At 39.2% G+C, this 23,539-nt stretch overlaps 1 protein-coding gene across 1 annotated transcript; it reads right to left on the bottom strand.

The window, feature by feature from the left end:
* Positions 1-1,292: 1,292 nt before the first annotated feature.
* gpia (glucose-6-phosphate isomerase a) lies at positions 1,293-23,317 on the bottom strand. Its single transcript, XM_044355907.1, has 18 exons — positions 23,026-23,317; positions 20,359-20,449; positions 18,732-18,800; positions 16,197-16,316; positions 15,980-16,063; positions 14,469-14,615; positions 13,046-13,117; positions 12,731-12,775; positions 12,168-12,221; positions 11,736-11,796; positions 9,738-9,781; positions 8,775-8,927; positions 8,316-8,445; positions 6,784-6,860; positions 5,710-5,838; positions 5,156-5,231; positions 3,404-3,470; positions 1,293-1,730 (listed from the first exon to the last, which is right to left on the bottom strand). The coding sequence occupies exons 1-18, from the start codon at positions 23,142-23,144 to the stop codon at positions 1,607-1,609; spliced, it is 1,662 nt and encodes a 553-aa protein (XP_044211842.1). The 5' UTR covers positions 23,145-23,317; the 3' UTR covers positions 1,293-1,606.
* Positions 23,318-23,539: the final 222 nt, after the last annotated feature.

Genomic DNA, 23,539 nt, shown 5'->3' with positions numbered 1-23,539 from the left:
AAGGGTCAAATCATTGGCATGCATCAAGAGAAAACATCTAAGGAGATTGCAGAAACTACTAAAATTAAGGTAAGACTGATCGTGACCGGCGATCACTTAAATGTTTGGTGAAATCAAGTCGCAGAAAAACAACAGTAGAACTCAGGGCTGTGTTTAATAGTGAAAGTAAGAGCATTTCCATGTGCACAATGCAAAGGGAACTCAAGGGATTGGGACTGAACAGCTGTGTAGCCCTAAGAAAACCACTAATCAGTGAGGCTAATCAGAAAAAAAGGCTTCAATTTGCTAGGAAGCATAAAGTTTGGACTCTGGAGCAATGGAAGGAGGTCATGTGGTCTGATGAGTCCAGAGTGATGGGCGCATCAGAGTAGGAAGAGAGGCAGATGAAGTGATGCACCCATCATGCCGAGTGCCTACTGTACAAGCCTGCGGGTGCAGTGCTATGATCTGGGGTTGCTGCAGTTGGTCCCGTCTAGGTTCAGCAACATTATGCTCCCAAAGAATGAGGTCAGCTGACTACCTGAATATACTGAGTGACCAGATTATTCCATCAATGGATTTTTTTCTTCCCTGATGGCACGGGCATATTCCAAGATGACAATCCCAGGATTCATCGGGCTCAAATTGTGAAAGAGTAGTTCAGGGAGCATGAGACAGAGTCCAGACCTTGACCCCCATTGAGGATCTTTGGGATGTGCTGGAGAAGGCTTTGAAAAATGAACGCAACACTGGATGGAAATAAATCAATGTGACATTACAGAAGCTTATCGAATCAATGCCACAGCGAATGAGTGCCGTAATCACAGCTAGAGGCGGTCCAACGAAATATTAGAGTGTATGACCTTTTGAGAGAGAGAGAGAGAGAGAGAGAGAGAGAGAGAGAGAGAGAGAGAGAGAGTTTGGATTTTTTCTTTTTTTTCTTATTGCTTAATTTTTTGTTTTTTAAAATGTATTTTCTTGAAATTGTATTTTTTTCTTATTTCTTACTAATTTTTTAAAATTTTTGTATGTATTTATTTTGTTTGTATTTGTATTTTTTTTTATTCCTTTTTTGGTGTTTTTTAAAAAAATGTTTTTATTTTGTTAGGAGTTGTAGTTTTTAATGTAGTTTTTTAGTTTTTTAATGATGTAGTGTTTTGTTTTTTACTGTCTCTTTACTGTCGTGTGTGATTTTGTTCAGATTATTCTATGAAGAATAATGTGCTCTTACATGTTTCCTTTATATTGTTTGTCTACTTTAAGTTTAAAATGAAGATATTAAAAGAAAACAAAAAGCAGCAAAGACAGCATGATTCAGTGACAGACAGGACTTTATTTTCAGTCAGTGCTGACTATGTTAATTGTGGGCGTGTTGTCACCTACAGTAATATCTGCACCTTAGAGGGACGTTTATCTGCCCTCTCACATAAAAGCAACTGATAAATTCCCTTTCTGATTTAACACGTCTACATGTAAAGTCGAGTCTCACAGATTCAACACATCATCACAAACATTAAAGTGCTCGTTCCCGCGGGTCAGACAGAGGACAGGACTGTGGAGGATTCAGCCGATGAGAGGACTACATGGTGAGGAGGAGGAGGAGGAGGAGGAGGAGGAGGAGGAGGAATCAGGCGAAGTTCTTCTTCAGGAAGCTGATGAGGCCGTTGGTGGAGGAGTCGTGGGAGGTGACCTCAGACTTGTCTTGCAGCTCCGGCTCGATCTTCTTGGCCAGCTGCTTCCCCAGTTCGACGCTGTCAGCGGGGGGAGGAGAGCAGTGATAAGTTATCATTTACACATCTGAAACTTGTAAAACAAAAATTTTAAAAAATGGAGCAGTGATAATGAACAGCCAACATGTGTCACTAAATCTTTTTAAAATGAAAGAACCAAAAACATCCCGAACAATGTCCATCACAGCACATTTCAACAACGAGGCGATTCAAAGTGCTTTACATAGAGCGTTAAAGGCATTAAAACAGAATATAAAAGCAACACAAGTAGAAAGACATATAAAAACAATTAAAAAAGTGTTATGTGTGTAAATTTGTGTGTCATCCGCATAACTGTGGTATTTTGTTGTTTTCCATAAGCATGTAGATGTTGAACAGAAGAGGCCCCAGTATGGAGCCTTGGGGAACTCCGCATGTCGTTTTTGTCTGCTCAGATGTGTAATTACCTATAAACACACAGTAGTTCCTGTCCTTTAAGTAGGATTCAAACCAGTTTAGTACTGCGCCAGAAAGTCCCAACCGGTTTTCCAGTCTGTCTAGTAATATGATGTGGTCGACCGTGTCAAATGCGGCACTGAGATCCAGTAATACTAATACTGTAATTCTGCCACTGTCGGTGTTTAAGTGTATGTCATCGAAGACTTTAAGAAGAGCAGTCTCAAAACAGTTGTTTAGTGCCACAAAGTTGTTACGTTGTTGGAAAAACAGCTTTTTCAACGATCTCGCTTAAAAACGGGAGGTTTGATATGGGCCTATAGTTGCTCATTAGTGAAGTGTCTAGATTGTTCTTTTGTACGAGTGGCTTGTTGACGGCAGTCTTCAGGGCCTGTGATGTGTTGACAGTCTGTAGAAGATACTCACTTCTACCTTCATCAGGTAGAATGATGGTGAAATGTTTTGATTTAATCTGATATCTAGTAAAAAACAAGAAAATGTGTCATAACATGAAAAGAATCTTGTTATAAGAATTATTTTGTGTGTTTTTTTTTTAAAGAGTAACACTGTTTACATAATCACATACTGTAGGTCTATGTTGGTGCTCAAAATTAGCTTATTTCTGTCTGCTTGGATTTGAAAATTCAGATCAGCCGCATCCTCCGCCCCTCTCTAAATCATAACAGGCAAGACCTCGAGGTCTGTTTCATATCAGCTGCCGCCGAGTATAAACATGAGAACACTGGCTGACTTGTGTTGCTCTGTTTGTGCCTCACACAGAGCTGCTGGTAGCGTTCACAAGTCTGATAAACAAGAAGAGTGACTTCATTAACGTCATGAGATTAACCACACAGATGCAGTGCGTATCAATCATTCGTGCCGTCTTCCATACCAAGGTCGGCTTTCATGGTCGTGGGCCTTTTCCTTGAGTTGTTCATATCTTCTTGTCATCAAGCCATATCATGCATCGTCTCCTCGTTTCCCTTCAATCATCCCTTCTAAAAACCCCTCTAACCCAAACTCATAATGAAAGAATCTGAGTATCATACAAGAGAATATTTCCACATAGAAACTGAAATATCTCCATGACAACTGAGCAGACTCCATCTGCTGAGGAAGACGCCCCAGAAAAAGACAGTAAGTGGACCTTGAGTTAAGATTATTTTTAAGTTTTTAAAACAAAACTTTCAATCTTAACTAAATAACTGCAGTTTCAACATTAGTCTGTGTGTTTTTGAAGGTAAATCCGAGTTTCTTACCCCCACTGATCGTAGCTGTTGACGTCCCACATGACTCCCTGAACAAAGATCTTGTGCTCATACATGGCTGGAAAACAAACAAACAAACAGGAGAGATCACATGAGTGGACGGATGAAGATACATCACTTGCTAAATTTTCAGGTATTATTATTATTATAATATATGTTGTATTTGTTTAATTACTCATCAATTTAATATATTCTGTTGTCTTTAATACTATTTTACTTATATACTGTGTGTGTGTGTGTGCATACATGTGTATAGATTTGTATTTTGTGTTTTCTGAAGTGTATTTTAATCAGGATTTGTATTTTTTTTCTTATTGTTGAATTATTTTTTGTATTTTTTTGTGTATAAATTTTGTTTGGATTTCAGTAGTTTTTTTTGTTTTAGCTGAATTATTTTTTGCATTTTAAGTTTGTTTAAACAGAATAAAAACAATGGTTAAAAACAAATAGAAATATTAAAGGGTGAGAACTCGTGTGCAGAAATCACAGTTACAGTTTTTGGACTGTTCAAGAGAAACGTGCCTGTGTTAATTTTCCAATTAACTGTTTAACAAAGCTATTATTTATACGATATTTCTAAATTTAAATACATGTGAAGGGCCTTTAGCTTTCACACTGTAGATCCTCTTGTCTGTACTTACAGTGTTTAATTAATAAATTAAATATAGTAGGCTGGATAAGATCTGACTGTACATTTGTCAAATTTATTGTCATTTATTTTTGGACTTTTTCTGTTGTTTGGAAATGTAAACGCAGCCTCTGCTTCTGGCTTTTATCAGTCTGTGGTGTGTTTTAGGCAGAGTTATATACTACAATACTACAATAATAGAAAATGTAATTCATTAAAATAATCGGAGCAGTAAAACAGTCGTGATCCTCTCTGTGTAGCAGGTTTGGCTTCAGATACAGTGACCTCTAGTGACCTCTAGTGGCAGTCAGTGATTTCTACACAGCTGCACTTAAACACTGTGACCCCCCCTCAGACAAAACAACTGAGCCAGTTTCAAATGGTGAATAGTGAGTTTTTTGTCTTCATGTCCACTGGCCTTCAACACAAGACAAATATATATATATGCATGTGTATATATATGTGTGTGTGTGTGTGTGTGTGTGTGTGTGTGTGTGTGTGTGTGTGTGTGGGGACAGAGGAGAGTATTAATGGATTTTATTCTTTGTTTCTTGTCTGACTTAAATTTCGTCATGCTATCAGTACAACAGTTCCCATAATTCTTTGGGGGAATGTAAACAGGAAGTATAACTTTGCCATGGATTCAGTGCAGTGAATTAGCTGTGAGCTACAACTTGAGCACTGTTTTCAGTCTATTTTTTTTTACATTTTGGCAAATTGGCTCCATTAAAAGTCTGCTGCATTATTTATTATCAGCTCCTGTTTGCAGATTAACATGAACGTACAGAAAACTTTGATACTGAAGAAAACTTGAACGTGATGATTCTCAAGTTCTGAAGCCTCTTTTTTCTATGATTTATAAGCAGACTGATGGACGTTTCACGGTGATTCATTCAGGATGTTTAAGTCACACTGAATCTAAAAACATGTGTTTCATGTCTGCGTGTTCAAGATTTGACTGATTTATGAGTCAAAGGAGTCATTTTTAAAGCAAAAAGCAGCTCATGTTGCTCACAGTTTGAAAACCTCTGATTGAAACTGTTCATGACCCTCTGGTTTAGTGCCAGTGTTTGTTTCCTGTCTTCAGTTTAGATGATTTAGCGCCCATCACTTACCAACCAGAGCTCCCAGTATGAACGGAGTCAGCTTCTTGAAAACAATGGAGTTGCTTGGCTTGTTCCCTTCGAATACCTTATGATAAAAAAGAGGAAGGAAATCTTAACTTTTACTGCAAATTCAGGACATTTTTTAAAAAAGGCATAAAAGTCTCAACAGCCAATAAAATGTTTGTTTTAGTTTCAAAACATCAAACTTTTTTACAGACTTTGTTTAATAGTCTGACTTTGACCCTTGACCTCTGTCGTATCTTAGACTCACTTGAAAAACAAAACTAGTGCTCACAGCTGTCGTCATGGATATATATGACCACAAAACAAACAAATTTATTTGATTAACGGAAGCAAAAAAGAAAGATTTGACAGCGACCTTCAGTTTGTTTCACGTCAAACTGAAACAGTAAAGTGTTAAAACAAACAGAAGTGCTGCTTTTCTTAAGAGGAAACATGAGCTTCACAGAGCTTTCCAGATAAATTACAACACCATCTTTGTTGCCACTAATATAAAAAAAAAAAAAAAAAAAAAAAATCAGACATGTGATAGTTCCTCTTACTTTGTGCGGCAGCAGCTTATCAAGAGCGTCTCCTTTCATGCCGCTGGCCTCCAGCTCCTTACGAGCCTCATCTGAGGTTTTACCCTTCATCAGAGCTTCTGTCTGGGCCAGGAAGTTAGCCACCAGGATCTGAAACGCAAAAAACCATCAACGTCAGCCTCCAGCAGACAGACGGGATGAGATATCTGAACATCATTTTAACAGTGTTAAAGGTTAGTCAGGGAGCTCCTGTCATCATGTGCTTAATATAACGCACTCCAGTAGACCTCCACCCCCCCACTATGACCTCAATAATAAACTAAGTAGAATTATCACCTTTCTGACAATGTCTTTACAATCTTATCACTGTTATTAGTCTGGACCCGTTTCTAAACAAACTACGATAATCATTCTCTTCAGGGACGAAGGACCATGTGACCCAGTGCAGCGGAGTGGCTCACTGACGTGTTTTTAATAGTTTTAGGACAACTGAGGTCTACGGCACAGAGGGGATAAGATATAATCAGGCTTTGGATACACACACAATCCCTGTAAGTAGATCAGTTCATTGCTAGTTTGGCTCCAAACATGAAGATTTATTGACAATAAGAAAAATATAGAAAATCAGCAGACTGCTCCTTTAATATTCACACAACAGTAGTGGATGGAAACAAGCGTTCACTTCACTTATTTACATAATAACTTTCTGGGAAAATCTGTTAAAATTTGAGCTACATTTTTTTGGAAACTTGGTTTATCACATTTTTATATCCTTTACGATCAAACCTTCTCAAGTTGAAAGGTGCAGTAAGGTCGTACACATATTTAGAAAGTGTGTCAATAAAGTTTTGAACTCAAACTGAACATATGAATACGTGAGAAGAGAAACTCAACAGTATTTTTATCTCGATACATAACCGATAACAGCTGATTACAGAAGAGCTGAGAGTCAAACTCGAGACTGTTTTCACCTTCTACTAATAATTCGTTCTTGTGCAACAGAAACGGTTTCTTTGTCTGTTCGACTGCGGACTGTTGGTGCGAGTGTTTCTACATCAGATATGAAGACACACAGAGCGGAGCGGCGAGCGTTACCTTGTGGTGAAGGTTGTCCCTGATTGGATGCTGTGACTGAGCAGGAATGAGGAAGTCGGCAGGAATCATACGAGTGCCTGGAGAGATGAGAGCGAGTCGGTTAACTCTTCACAGACAAGATGCTGATTATTACATGATGATTAGTCTTTATTATCTTACTGAATGTCATTCTGTTTATCTTGAGTTTTTAAGAGAACACTGTATCAGCTTTTAACTTCCTGTATTTGTTTACTTTATATTCGTGGACAGCTGAGTGTATGCAGAGCTCAGTTCAGATGTGGAATACATAACATTGCTGCTTTATCATGTGTCATGTCAGAAAGAGGAGGGTTTATGGTTAATGCTCCTCACAGATTCATTCAGACTACAGCTGCAACTAATGATTATTTTCTTGATTAATTGATTAATTATTTGGTCTGGAAAATGGTGAAAAATGTTTCCAAAAGTCCAAGAAGACGTCCTGAAACGTCCACAACACAAATATATTCAGTTTACTGTCATAGAGGACTGAAGAAACCAGAAAATATTCACATTTGAGAAACTGGAATCAGAGAATTTGGACTCAAAACGATTAATCGATTATCAAAATAGTTGGTGACTAACCGATTAATCAACTAATTGTTGCAGCTCTAATTCAGACATGACAGGATGTTTACAAAAAGACACACTAATGTTTCCTCTCAGGCTGCGTCACTGATGGAGTTAAAGACTTAAAGGGCAGGTTCAAAGTTTTTCAAGTGTGTCTTAAACCAGCAGTCAGGTGTCCATAAGAACAGTGAGAGAGGTTTTCCTCACTGTAATCATTCCTCCTGTTCATACTGGATATTAAAAGATCCTTCAAATGTGCTTTCAATGTAAGTGATGGAGGCCAAAATCCACAGTGTGTCCACACAGTCATTTAAAAGTCTGTGTGAAGCTTCTATTCAGCTTCATCAGTCTGAGTTAGTCATATCAAGTGGATATCTGACACATTTACAGTCTTTTTAGCATCAAATTCCCTCTTTGTGTTTCCTCGGACAGTGTTTCCCTGTTGAGCTGCAGGTGGAAGTATAGTAACAAAAAGAGGAACTTTGACACTAAAAAGACTGTAACGTTGAAAGATATCTACTTGATTTGACTCATTTGGACGCTGAAGCTTCATATTAGCTTCATTAAATACATTTTTGCACAGAAGGAGGACTGTGGATTTCCATCACTTCCATTGTAAGGTCATTATGAAGGGATCTTCTAATGGTCAGTATGAACAGGAGGAATGATTACAGCAAGAAAAACAGGTTTCACTGTTCATTTGGGCTCCTGACTGATGTTTAAGACAAACTAGAATAATTGTGAACCCGTCCAGTTTCTTTCTCCTTTCATCTCCTGCTCTGCTGTTACTTTCCCTGTCCTGCAGTCTTCTGTCCTGCACATATAAAAACCTGATTAGAAACCTGGTGACTGTATAAACATGCTGTGTGTGTGTGTGTGTGTGTGTTTTAGATGGCGCTCTCTGTCTGTTACGGCTGTGATGATGGAGGCGTCGGGTGTGTCACCTTGGTGGATGAGCTGGTAGAAGGCGTGCTGTCCGTTGGTCCCGGGCTCGCCCCACACGATTGGTCCGGTGTGATAGTTTACACGGGTGCCATCTTTGGTGATGTACTTCCCGTTAGACTCCATGTCGCCCTGCGGACCCGAACGCAACGCTCACTGTTAGTCACAATAACAGAGTGTGTAATACTATATATTTTCCACCTCATATCAGCTGATAATTTCACTTTACAGGAGTCATTTCACTATGGAGCCGTCTTCCTGCTTTCATTGGTCTTTTTATCACTTTTAACTTCTTTGTATTTGCATTTCTGCTATTTAATTTTTTTGCTTTTTTTCCTGTGAAGCATTTAGTCTCAAAATAAAATCAAGTTTATTATTATTTAGTGTTGTGATGAGGGTGCAGCAGAGGACTCGGCGGTGAACAGATGGTCCCTGGTTGTGTCTCTTTCTGCCGCTCTGACCTGTTGGAAGTATGCAGCGAAGCGGTGCATGTACTGGTCGTAGGGCAGCATGGCGTGAGTCTCCGCCTGGAAGAAGTTGATGTACCAGACGCCCAGAATGGCCAGAAGGACGGGCAGGTTCTGCTCCAGAGGGGTGCTGCGGAAATGGTTGTCCTGCAGAGGAGACGAGACCAGTTAACGGAGATACGATAAAAAACACACAACACACAAAATACAACAAATACAGCGTAAGCTTTTTGTTAAATGTTTGTATTTCTTTGTAATTATTTAAAAACAGAAGAGTATTGTCCTTTTCTTCTCCATAATTTAACATATTTATGTTTTATTTGTGGTCTTATTTACTTAATTGTTGTAATTTTAAATAATGAAATTTCCAGTGTAGTTTACTGTCATCTCTGCTTCTTAAAAACAACAAAACTCATGTGACATAAAACAAAATATAGGTGACATATAGTCATATATACATATATATATTGTTTTTTTCAGTATAAAATATCAATATCAACTCTATATTCTAATATTAAATAAGTATCAACAAGCATCAACTTCACCTCTTAAAAGAATCAAACTCATTTAGATATTTTTACCTTTTAACTGTAATTCTTTTTGTACAACAAATCTTATTTTGTCATGAATTAATTAATGAATTAACATTTCATTTTTGCAACATTCTTTAACTTCTTATTCCAAACAAATAAAACTTATTATTTTAATAATTAGTATTTTACAGTTACAATCATTATTTGATCTGAAGCTTTTTGATCTCCCAATAATAAAAACACATTCTCACAGATTCAGTCATTACAACTTCTTGCATTTGAACTAACGAGAAAAATGTAAATATAAAAGTTTCAAATCTTATTTTTGAGTGTTTTGATGACTGAAATTCTTCATCTTGAAGCAACACAACAGCAGATAAAACGTTATAAATGTAAAGTTAAGAAGAAGAAAATGTTTTCCTACCATCCAGTGAGCTCCAGCAAGAAGCTGCTCAAAGTTTTCAAAACCTGAAACACACAGTGACGATAGTTTGTTTTACACACAGTGATAAATACAAAAAAAACCTCAGTTAAGGACTCTGGAACGTGATAAACAAAAACTAAAAAGTAGAAATAACGCCTCGCGTTGCCTTCGTCAACCAGTCAAGTTGCAGTTTACATCCATGTTTGTCCAGACTCATCATATTTGTAGTGAAGATTTTAAATATAATTAAATTAAGTGTATTTTCCTTGTATGTGTTCACATGTTTGGCCAATAAAACAGTTTCTAATAGAACACACGACAGTAGACGAAGCTTCAGATATGGATGTTGCTGCAAAGAAGCTATAAACTCTAAAACGTGGACGCTTCACTCACATCTTTAACTCGGCAGCACAGAAGATCTAAACAATCACCACAGTTTCAAAGTGGGAACCAAGATTAGTGTCACCGATTCACTATCTGACCAAATGTGAAATATGGTCACAATCTCCTCTTCTGTTCCTGAGTTATGGAGCTGAATAACGGCCAGAAAAGTGTTTTTGCAGAACATTATAACGCCACAGTGAAGTTGACCTTTGACCTTTTGGATATAAAAGGTCATCACTTCACATCATTTTATCCTATTAGACATTTGTGTGAAACTTTGTCATAATTAGCAAATGAATTATCGAGTTATGGCCAAAACGTGTTCTGTGCCAAATTTGAAGAAACTCTCTCAAGGCGTTCCTGAGATGTCGCGTTCACGAGAGAACGGGACGGACGGACGACCTGAAAACGTAAAGCCTCCGCCTGCGGCTGCAGCCAGCGACGAGGCTTATAAATGTTTACAGAAAAGATAAAATAAGTTTTATGAAAAGTTGCGGAGGCACAATGTAAAAATACTCCTTTAAAAGTTAAAGTCCAGTTCATTTCAGTACAAATACAGAAATATTATCAACAAAATTTACGTAAGTATCAAAAGTAAAAGTTCTCATGTTCGGTAGTTTCATCTGTACAACCATAAGAAGACGCTTCTGTTTATAATTTCATCCTAAAATCTGTCAGAACAGCAAGAAAACTGTGTTCAACCAGTTTTTATTTTAATTCAATTTGTTTAAAATGCTCCAGAAACACGCGTCTGTAGCTCGAAACATGAAAGAATGAGAGCAGCTCGCTGCATCACAACTATGAAAAATTAAACTTTGTTTTAGAAAATATCTGAAATGAAAATAAGACTTTAAGTTACAAACTAAACTGACTTCATGAGACACTGAGAACTGAACAAAGCATTTTATTTTAGAAGAAAATTATGTTTTGTATGAAAAATCTGCTTCTAGCAGCCAGATAAATGTAGTAAAAAAGTACAATATTTGCCTTTGAAATGTATTGAAGTAACGAAGTATTAAGTAGCATGAAATAGAAAAATAAATAAATAAATAAAAGTACTTCAGTCAACTTTGGTTTGAAAGACAGAAACAAAGAACAAGAAGTTGATTAAAAAACAACACAATAAAATAAAAAGTAAAATACATTTAGATAATAAAAAGTAATAAATAAAACCAACATGTTTGTGTGTTTGTGAGTCACATGATGCAACTAAACATCAGCAAAGCTTCATCATCAAGACTTTAAATGTTAAATAAATAATAAATAATAAATATTTGTTGTACTACAGCTGAAACTGAGGCTGAGTATTTAGTATTTAACATGTGTAACTTGTTGAATGTTAAATGTAATTATATGTGAATTATTTGTATTTCATAATAAAAAGACAAAATTATTTTCAGTTTCATCATTTTGTAAATTAACAAAACATTTTGAATTTAGCAAATATATCAATACGTTTGGTGGAAAATTCTACATTTTCTTCCTGATAAATTTCTGATTTCAGCTGAATTTATTTATTTTAAGATGATAAAGTGCTGATGGACATGAATCAATATATTAGTAATCAATACCGATCCCCGGTGTGAGTAGATGTTAGTGAAGGTTAGGACGTACCTATATGCAGAGCGATGGACAGACCGATGGCTGACCACAGTGAGTAACGACCTCCGACCCACTGAGGATGAGCAAACATGACATCACAGAATCATTCCACCAATCAGAGCGCAGGCAGAGCAACAACAAACGACACGATTTAACAACTAGAGCGGAAACATTTTAAATCCTTTCAGTTCGTGCAGAAACACTTCAGGTATTTTTTTATAATATATATGGGTCAGTTAAACAGACAGAATAAAAAAAACCTACAAATCATTTGCTTCTACACATGCTGCTGATCTTTTACAAAACCACACACAAACAATATGAACAGGTTCACATTAGTACATTACTGCAGGCCAGAACACTGCACATCAACCTTCAGACAAATAATCATCCTCAGCAGTGAATATTAAGTGTTGCATTAAAAAAAAAAAAAAAACAACTTACATCCCAGAACTCAAACATGTTCGCCGTGTCGATGCCGAAATCCTTCACTTTGGCCTGAAGAAGAGACGAGAGCAGAGCAGAGGTTAGAAACGTTATAATAATAATAATAATAATAAAGTTATAGTTTATTTAAAACAAATGTTACAGAGGGATTAACACAAAACTAAAAAAATCTAAAGACAGAAACCAGTGTGTACAAAACACCTTTACAGCCATTTATGAGCACACGCAACAAGCTGATGAGGTAGACGTGCAGGCAGCATTTCTACATACGTTCACCTCAAGTTTTCAGAACTTTAACCATGTTTAACATAGATATCCGACATTATAACAGGATAAAATAACAGATAATCTCAAAAAGCATAATATGTCCCCTTTAAGATAAAAAAAAGATTCACAGGATAACTGCAAATGAAAAGAAGATGTTTTTGTTGGTCTTGTTCTAGATGGAGCCTGATGAGTGCTTTCTGGTTTACAGCTGTTTAAACGGTCCGGTCATGAAGACACAAATGCGTCTAAAACAACAATTTATTTACATGATAAAACTGAAAATGGACACTTACTGCGTTGGTGGACAGCGCGACGAAATGCTTGGCGACAGCAGATTTCTATAAGAGGAGAAAAGATGTAATGAGACACTGAATCAGAGACAGCTGATGCTCCTCCCTGCAGCTACACACACGTAAACAACTATAATGAGGACTGGATATTAAGATATGACCAAATAGATTTCATTTTCTCAGAGCAGGTGTTTGTCTGTGCAGTCCTCCTCTCTGCTCAATCGAGCCATCACAAATCAGATTTATCTCTTTCCTTCAGTGCCTGCAGGCAGATAGATCTCTGTCCTCCTATTGGCTGTCAGCCATAAATCCACTCACATCCTTGGCTGTCTTGAGGAACCAGTCTCTGGCAGACTCGGCGTTGGTGATGGTCTCCTGAGTGGTGAACGTCTTAAAAAAAAAAAAAAAAAAAAAAAGTGAGACAAACACATCGACTGTCCTCAGTGAACCAACAGAACTGAAACACACTGAACTCATGTGACGTTCACGAAAACACAAAGTCTCACATGTGCAGTGAGACAGATTTTATCACTTTCTGTTTATCTCATCAAACTACACAGAAGTTCATGAATGCATTTTACATATTATTATTAATATATTATTAAAGTTATTAAAGTTTGAAGAGTTACCAGCTCGTTAAGCTAAACATTTGGCAACTAGCTGGTGTTAAGCAGCTGTGTGTGTATGTGTGTGTGTGTGTACAGATGTGTGTGTGTGTGTGTATGTACAGATGTGTGTGTGTGTGTGTATGTACAGATGTGTGTGTGTGTGTGTATGTACAGATGTGTGTGTGTGTGTGTATGTATGTACAGATGTGTGTGTGTATGTATGTACAGATGTGTGTGTGTGTGTGTGTACAGATGTATGTGTGTGTGTGTATGTACAGATGTGTGTGTGTGTGTGTATGTACAGATGTGTGTGTGTGTGTGTATGTATGTACAGATGTGTGTGTGTGTGTATGTACAGATGTGTGTGTGTGTGTATGTACAAATGTGTGTGTGTGTGTATGTACAGATGTGTGTGTGTGTGTGTATGTACAGATGTGTGTGTGTGTGTGTATGTACAGATGTGTGTGTGTATGTACAGATGTGTGTGTGTGTGTGTGTGTGTACAGATGTGTGTGTGTGTGTGTGTATGTACAGATGTGTGTGTGTGTGTATGTACAGATGTGTGTGTGTGTGTGTGTACAGATGTGTGTGTGTGTGTGTGTATGTACAGATGTGTGTGTGTGTGTGTACAGATGTGTGTGTGTGTGTGTATGTACAGATGTGTGTGTGTGTGTATGTACAAATGTGTGTGTGTGTGTATGTACAGATGTGTGTGTGTGTGTGTATGTACAGATGTGTGTGTGTATGTACAGATGTGTGTGTGTGTGTGTGTGTGTACAGATGTGTGTGTGTGTGTGTGTATGTACAGATGTGTGTGTGTGTGTGTATGTACAGATGTGTGTGTGTGTGTGTACAGATGTGTGTGTGTGTGTGTGTATGTACAGATGAGTGTGTGTGTGTGTGTGTGTACAGATGTGTGTGTGTGTGTGTGTGTGTGTGTGTGTGTGTGTATGTACAGATGTGTGTGTGTGTACAGATGTGTGTGTGTGTGTATGTACAGATGTGTGTGTGTGTGTGTGTGTGTGTGTGTGTGTGTGTGTGTGTGTGTGTGTGTGTGTGTGTGTATGTACAGATGTGTGTGTGTGTACAGATGTGTGTGTGTGTGTGTACAGATGTGTGTGTGTGTGTCTTACCTTGGAGGCGATGATGAACAGTGTGGTCTCGGCGTTGAGCTGCGCGAGCGTCTTGGCCATGTGAGTCCCGTCGATGTTGGAGACGAACCAGACGTTCGGTCCGCCGGCCGAGTACGGCTTCAGAGCCTCCGTCACCATCAGAGGACCCTGAACGCAACACGGAGAGTTACAGAGGAAGTTAGAGAAACAGTGGTCGTACCGTTGGGACATCTCATGTCTCCATCGTGATGAAATCGCCTTTTTGTCAGCGTTTGGATTGATTGGTTTTGATGTTTGATGCCTTGATATTATATTTGTTAGTCTACATGCAGACATCAAGCTTTCAACAGTCACTGAATTTCTAAACACACACGTTGCTGTTCTACTTTCTGATGTCTGTTATTTCAGCTCATTTGTCCACATGACTTCATATCTGAAGTAAATGGAAACTGCTGCTACATAAAAAGAGCAGTTTTAGCAGCAGATGGAAAATATTTTTTTCCAGAACGTCACATTATCAGATCTGGAAATGATCAGACGTCCTTTTCCACGTCCATCAAAATTAAAACACGCTCCACAACTCTTTTATTCACCAAACGTTTTCAGCTTCTTGTGAAATGTTTGAAATATCAGTCTGAACAACGAGGCTGAAAGAAAACAGAACATTCAAGCTTTTAACCCGTTGATGTGTTAATAATATGAAAAAGTGTATTCGCTAAAGAATTTATGTGAAAAGATGATTGTAATGTTATGTTTTGTATTTTTAATCATTTCTCTGCAAGTTTTCTTTCAATAAAGACTGATGATATTTAGTTATTAGTTCTTCTGGTATCTATGTTGATTTATGGTCACACAATAGATCAATAAATTGTATTTAAAGCAACTTATCTGACTGCTAGAGGCTACGTGAGACTCTAAAACAAACTCCTCACCCCGTCCTGTTTCCTACGCCTTCACCCTTCAAACTACTGACGCCTGGATACAAGTCCAAACAACTAGTTTCAGTCCTTTGGCCTCTTTTAATGCTCTTCAAACATCAAACCTGTGTTCATCCTCGTTTCAGCTCTTTCTCTGTCCTGCTGACGCCATATTTTTAGTTTGACTGTTAATGTGTTGGGACTCAGTCTGACCGTCAGCAGCTGCAGGATCGTCCGTCTGTCTGGCCGCTGTTTGCCACTTTCTAACCTCTGCTAGATGGCGGGCGTTACGGACCGTACTTTGACCACACAGGCTCACAATAATAGAAGGGCTGCAGGCAGCACAGTACGACTGACAGAGATAGTAATGCTCTGTGATACCGCCTCATATCAGATATTCATTTGATCAATCAATAGTAAATGTGTAAAATCTTAATTAATGCACCTTTAAAGGAGACAGGAAGTAGCCTCAGACACACTGACTGCGTGAATGACACATGTTGTCCTGGAGACGAGATGTGACGTGTATTGATTTTAATGGACTTTGAAGCTCATACTGGTCTGCACTGTGTGTGCATGTGTGTGTGTGTGTTCTGTGTCTGGCAGGTCACTCACCAGGTCGGAGCCCCCGATGCCGATGTTCACCACGTCAGTGATGGATTTCCCACTGAAGCCCTTCCACTCACCGCTGCGTACTTTCTGTAAACGGCATAACGAGAGGTCATGACCTTTAAGTCTGTTAAGTCTTTAAGTGTGTAATTCAATTCTTTATACCACACACACACATAAACACACACACACACACACACACACACACACACACGCTACTCACATGACAGAAGGCCTTCATCTTGTCCAGCACCCGGTTGACCTCTGGCATCACGTCTTTACCGTCGACTTGGATAGGCGTGTTGGAGCGGTTCCGCAGGGCGATGTGGAGCACGGCGCGACCCTGCACACGCACGCACGCACACACACACACACACACACACACACGTAAACAAAACATACACAGCAGTCAGGTAAAATGCAGTTTATTGATTCCTCTAACATACTCTGTTTAATATTTAACCACTTCATCACCAGCAGGTAACATTTTATCTGGTGGTGAATCTGTAATGATTATTTAATTCACAAAGAATTGATCGATAATCAGTTTTGACAATAATGTAAATCGATTATTATGTATAAATATCAATCATGCAGCTGTTACAGCTTCTAAAATATGAGTCTTTGCTTGCTTTTCATATTTCACAACACTGTAAATCAAACACTTCAGAGGAGAGTTTTTCATTATTTTTGACATTTTATAAACTAAAAGACTTCAGTTTAGGTTGACGTGGCGACTGCTGTGGTTACTGGTGGTAAAAAGTCTGTTTGAAAGGACACGTTTATTCATTTTATCAAATGCTCTTTGAGCAGCTACTCTGAAGACGACACAACTTGGGTTCTTCCCTCGTTGTTCGTCCATAATGACAAATATTAATATGAGGATCGTCTGCTCTGCTCTTCTGGATTATGTAACAGCATCACATACATGGATGTGCATGAATTACGCGGATGACTCAGCTCTGACCTTCTGCATGTCGTCCACGGCTGGCACACATTGTCTCCTGAGATACAGACGCTGTTTAAATCCAGTGCAGGAACGACAGACTCCACCACTGAGACTGTCAACCACTATGTTTAGAGGTGACTCATGAACGTAAATAAAGCTGAAACGATTAGTCGATTAATCCATTAACTGATCGACAGAAAAAAAAGCTGCGGCTATTTTGATAATTGCAGAGCTGATTGATGATTATTTTTCCTTTTTTATTAATAAAATGACAGAAAATAGTGAATAACGTCCAACATGCCGTCCTCTAATGTCTTGTTTCGTTCCGACCGTCAGTCCACGACTCAAAGATATTCAGTTTACTGTCAAAGACTAAAGAAACCAGGAAATATTCATTCATACTATATTATATTTATTTGAGGAGCTGGAACCAGAGAATTTTGGCTTTTTTGATGACTCAAAACGATTAATCGACTATTATTAAAATAGTTGCAATTAATTTTCTGTCGATCGACTGGATAATTGATTAATCTTTTCAGTCATTTAGCTAAAATGCCAAAAAATTATCTGGTTCCAGCGTCTCATTTATAAAGATTTTCTGTTTCATATTGTAAATATTGTTTGGGTTTTCTGACTGTTTGACGGTCTTTAGGGAATTGTGATTTTATTTTGACACAAAGAATGACGACTAGAAACTGTGTCAGTTGGGTTTGACATGATGAAAATCGTTATAGGATTATAACTTTAATTGATTAATCAGAAAATAAATAAATGGTTGCAGTTGAAATGAAATTTACTCATAAATCAACGTTTCTTCACTAACTGCAATGTCACTGAGGAAGATGCTGTTATGCAACATCATTGCATCATGACCTGTGTGTGTAGAGAGGGGGGAGGGGAGGTCCCCTGAATGACTAAGCAGCGCAACACACACACACACACACACACACACACACACACACACACACACACACACACACACACACAGTGCTCAGTCACTGTGAGTTCAGCTTTTGTCTGTCTGGACGCTGCTCGTTGTTTTCAGGAATCTGAGTCTGTTCTGCTTCAGATAACTTTGTCAGCTCGGTGCTGTAACACTGCAACGAATGTAAAAGGAACATTACGCAGACTGCTGGGAACCATGTGTGGATCCATTATAAAAAGGTCCATTACTGATGTTCTGTCATTATGATCTGATTAAAAACGCATATGTGTCCCACCCAGGCGTGGGGAATCTCTGGGAAATGAATATTCTGTCAATAGATTCGCTTCAGAATCGATTCTCAGTTGCATAAATAGAAAAAGCGTCGCTATTTTCAGTCTCTTACTCCAGTACGCTGTGTGCCAAAACATTCACTGGTGTCCTCAATCCACTGAAATGCAACATGAAACAAAACCTGCAGTTCAGATAAATGATCTTGATGAAGGTCACCGTCAGTAGAGAAAAGCGTGGGAGAGAACGCAGCATTTCGATTTTAAAAAGTTAACTGCGTTGATTAATTAGAAGCATCTTAAAGTCTTCTGCCTGTATGAGAATAATGAAATTAAAGTGTTATTTACTGACCAACATCACTGGTTAAATGTCTTTTATAAGAACATAAATTGGTGTGTTTGTTGTGTTTCCTTTAACACGCTCAGCTGTCCACAGCTGGAGTTGTAGAGTCTTAAATACATCCAATATGGCCGCCAGAAGTGTGTTAGGTGACCTGAAACTTCCTGATTAATGTGGATTTCCTCTTGTGTTTCTCTGTAACATTTACCCCACCACATGAACCTGTTTAAAACCTGTCTTCAGGTATTAGTCAGTACCTCAGTGAAGTTGATTTTCTCTCCGGAGAACATCTTCTCTCTGGCTTCCTCCACTCCCCTCGACTTGGCCTGTGAACATTATAAAAAAAACAAACAACAGTGCAGTTAAGTCAGACACGGGAGGCATGTTCAGCATCATATCTGCTCTTCATATCTCAAACACAAACAATGGGAGGTTATATTTCAGCAACAGTGTGTGCTTGTGACAAAACTTCCATTTGTGTAGCAATCCTTCCTTTTACTGCAGCGTGAGGAGGAAGTGTCGGAGGTTTTGTTGTGTTTCCACATTCCCGCCGATGTTAACATAACGCTGCGGGACAAAGCCGTCGTTCTGCCCTCGCTACGGTTCAGATATGTGCTTCCTCTTTCAAAATACATTGTTGTAATCTAATCCTGTTTCATTGTGTCCTCGAGCACAAGTGTTGAGACCAGATCCTCTATCTATCGAACTTCAGAACGCTCTAAAAAAAGACAAACAAAAGAGGAAAATAGTTCTTTTCTGAGTACGGCTTTCGCAGTAACCTCGATATTGCAATACTGTGCTATAGACAAGTCAACCACGGTGGACGGCGGGCAACCGCTACACCTGCTCTATGTTCATGTTTCTTCTTTTTGTGTGTGTATTGAATGTTTGGCGCCGGAGGATCCCGCCCGATGAGTGCCAGCTAACCTGGCGCCCGGCCCTCATAACAGAGCCGGGCTCAGGGTCAGCTGACCGGGGGGTCTTGGTTATATGTTTAAACTCTCCCGGGTCACCGTGCGGCCGAGCAGGCTGCCATTTAACCTGCGAGGTAAAGTAGTTTTCCACCAATCATACGATCTAAAAGGCGCGTCCAGCCAGACTCTGTTCATAAATTTAAGGGGATTCAGATGTAGGACGATGACGTTGTTTCCTTCCACAACACCATTTAAAGTGTTTTCTGTGTTTATCAGGTACTGCTGCTCAACTCAGCCAACACATAATCACATTAACATACTTTGCTTTTCATAAAACAAAACAAAACAAAACAACAACGTGGCACTAGTACCACATAGATGGCATACCACGCTATTCAGCCACGGTGAATCACCGCAGGGGAAATTCCTTCACCACGACACATTTATCATCAGGTGACTTCTTCCTCCTCCTGACTGACACGTGTAAAAGTCACTTATAGGAGAAACTTATCATATTTAAAAAATATCCTGACAGTTAATTCAGTGTTTCTCCTGGTTTGACTGCTCAAAACTAGTTTGATAAATCTGTTTTTATTCTTAACTTTGTGAATAAAAAAGTAAAGAATTTCTACTTTTATCTTTCACTCGAGTCCAAAAATTTGACTTTTAGCGGTTAAATACGGTCTCAGGCCTCATACTGTGACCTCACCTGCAGAAACGCACCGGCAGCATTGTTTACAAGTGTCACAAGCGTTTAACGAGCGTCGGGAGGACGATCATCAGATCACATGGAGAGGTTGGATTGGACAGAAGCTCAAGCCGAGTTACAATGAGCGGACGGGCTTAAAGTTGATTAGAGGCGACAGCTTCAGTCGCTGTGTGTACCTGCAGTGAGTGTATGTGTGTTGTCTGAACAGAAAACACTGTTAAAGGGAGCGTGTATGAGTGTATGAGTGTGTGTGTGTGTTACCATGGCGAGCAGCATGCCCATGACTTCCTGGTTGATGAGGTTCTTGGAGTAATCCAGCAGAATTTCTCCATCGTCCGTCTCCACAGTCGTGCTGTCAGACACACAGTTACACAAATTTAACTAGAGCTGCAACCATTAGTCGATTAGATGTCAACTATTTAATTAATCGCCACTATTTTGATAATTGATTAATAGTTTTGGGTCATTTTTCTCTGATTCCAGCTTCTCAAATGTGAATATTTTCTGGTTTCTTTAATCCTCGATGATGATAAACTGAAACTCTTTTGGTTTGAGGACGTCACCTTGGGCTTTGGGAAACAGTGATTGACATTTTTCGCCATTTTCTGGACCAAACAACTAATCGATTAATCGAGAAAATAGTGAAAATAATAATTAGTTGCAACCATTGTAAAGCAATCGTCCCTCCTGCTCGTACTAGTAAAAAATCCCTTGAGTCCTCATTTTGTGAAAATATTTTATAAAAACATTTCTATAGTCTAATTGACATTAAAGGACAGGTTCACAATTTTTCCAAGTCTGTCTTCTGTGTGAGGTTTGCATGTTCTCTCCGGGTGCTCCGGCTTCCAGACCACAAAACATGCAGGTTAGGTTGACTAGCATCTCTAAATTGCCTGTAGGTGTGAATGTGAGTGTGAACGGTTGTCTGTCTCTGTGTTTCAGCGATTAACTGTGATTGACTGGCGACCTGTCCAGCGTGTACCTCGCCTCTCGGCAAATGTCAGCTGAGATTGACTTCAGCTCCAGTGCAAGAAAATGGACGGATGGAAAGAATGGAACAGTCAGGTTCCCCAAATGAACACTGAAACCTGTTTTTCTTGCTGTAATCATTCCTCCTGTTCATACTGACCATTAGAAGATCCCTTTATAATGCACTTATAGTGGAAGTGATGGAAATCCACAGTCCTCCTTCTGTGCAAAAATGTATTTAAAAGTTTATCTGAAGCTAATATGAAGCTTCAGCGTCCAAATGAGTCAGATCAAGTAGATATCTTTCAACGTTACAGTCTTTTTAGTGCCAAAGTTCATCTTTTTGTTACTATACTTCCACCTGCAGCTCAACAGGGAAACACTGTCCGAGGAAACAAAGAGGGAATCTGATGCTAAAAATACTAAATATAGCAAATATCCACGTGATATAACTAACTCAGACTGCTGGAGCTTCATAAGCTTCAGATAAATGACTGTGTGGACACAATGTGGATTTTTCCCCCCATCACTTACACTGAAAGCACATTTGAAGGATCTTATAAAAGCCAGGATGAACAGGAGGAATGATCACAGTGAGGAAAACCTCTTTCACTGTTCATATGAGCAGCTGACTGTTGTTTTAAAGCAGACTTGGAACAATTGTGAATATGTCCTTTAACGGAACATCATCGCGCTTCCCCGGTTTATGTGCGGATGTGCCGCATCGCACGTAGCCGCCGCGGACCGCAGACATCCGCCCTCAACATGGCATCGTTATAAACCTGCCTGCGGGGACGCTTTTACTCTGTGTCACTGAAAATAATCAGTAGGCGAGGTTGCCGATGAAAGAGCTCAAAAAAATGTGAATGAATGGATTATACAAATAACGTTACGTGCAAAAAAAATATAGTAAAAGTGTTTTTAGCGCAAAACGTAGCGTTCATTATCGGACACACCCCTGTCTCCCCTCCTTACACAGCTATGCCAACAGGTTTTAATCAGCACAATGGCATTTATAATAGACGTCATCTCATACACGATGACAGAGTACAAAGTTCAACAAGTTTGATCTAGTTAGCTCGTCTGCAGCTACAGGTAACTGTCCTGTCGTGTTTATCGGATATTATACAATATAAATTGTCAATTGTGTAACATGTCAAACGTCCAAATTAAATAGAAACAGACGAGTTATAGGTTGGAAATGATGCTGACACAAGATAAAATAAACAAAATCTGGTTTAAAGTGGTGATAGCGAGCAAATTTACCAGCGTGTTCCACAGCGTGTTTAGCAGCCATGAATTAATGATCGATCATTTATCAGATGCATTAATAGCAGGCAACATGAAAAAAATGGTGAGTTTCCAATCACAGTGCTTTTTGCTAAAACACTAAAACAACTCCACGTGTTTAACAAACAACACGGAAATGTGACCGCAGTTATTCGTTAGCTAAGCACAATGATGTCCGATAATGGACGCTTGCGACATTAGCAAGCGAGCTAACGTTAGCTAGGTTGTTTAATTCACTGTCGACAGCAGGCCTGTCGCTTGTTTTTTGGGGAGATTTTACGGCGCACAAGCGGAAGATTTTACCTGACATGTCAGAGCAGGTCTGAAAATTATATTTGGGATCGTTTCCAAAAAGGGAAATGCGGAAAAGTACTGATATGAAACGATGACCTTGCAACTCAAAGTAAAGGAGTCGTAAATCTAGGAGCGCTGTGTATGGAAGGATATGCAGGGAATTAAATATTAAAAGCTACACTTTTGTGTTATGTTTGCTACATTACACCTTTTAGCTTCACTAGGTGCTGTCGAGGAGGCCGTAATGTCTGTCACGTCTCTCCCAAAAGTGCAACTCTGCCAGCATCACTTCCCATCTCCCCTCCATTCATCACCATCGTGCCCACTTTTACTTCCTTAAAGAAATTTTTTTATCAATCTGTTTTTGTTTCCAACCTGAATTTGCTGAATCTGTCCTTGTCGGCGTCAAACATGTCCCTCATGTTGAGACTGCCGGCGTTAGCTTTGTACCACTGCTCCAGCTTCTTGTAGCTGGGGTCGTTAGTTAAAGCCATGATGGTGGTCTGCGGTGAGAACTTGGAAGCGGCCCCTGTGTAACTCCAACCTCTGAGGTGGTGAACTGGTCTCCGTGTGCTCGGTGCTGCGGAGGGGATGATGAGGACAGGATGGGGCCGTTAGAGAGCTGTCAGGGACGGAGAGGGTTAGACCAGTCTGCACCAATGACAGCCGAGGCCTCGCCCCACCCGCTGGTACAACTCCTCCCAATGTACTGATACGATCACAGATAATGGGACTGAATGTATGCATATGTATGGAGGCAGATTAGTGTCAATAGTACAGACTGTGCCTTAAATATGCAGAGTGGAAGTGATCGTGCTTATGGGACTGAATGTAAGAATGGAAGCAGATTAGTGACAATCAGCGGTGGAAGAAGTATTCAGATCCTTTA

The sequence above is a fragment of the Thunnus albacares genome, chromosome 7 (genome assembly GCF_914725855.1).
Source record: "Thunnus albacares chromosome 7, fThuAlb1.1, whole genome shotgun sequence".
In the NCBI taxonomy this organism is placed as follows: Eukaryota; Metazoa; Chordata; class Actinopteri; order Scombriformes; family Scombridae; genus Thunnus; species Thunnus albacares.
This window is presented reverse-complemented; position numbering and strand designations above follow the sequence as displayed.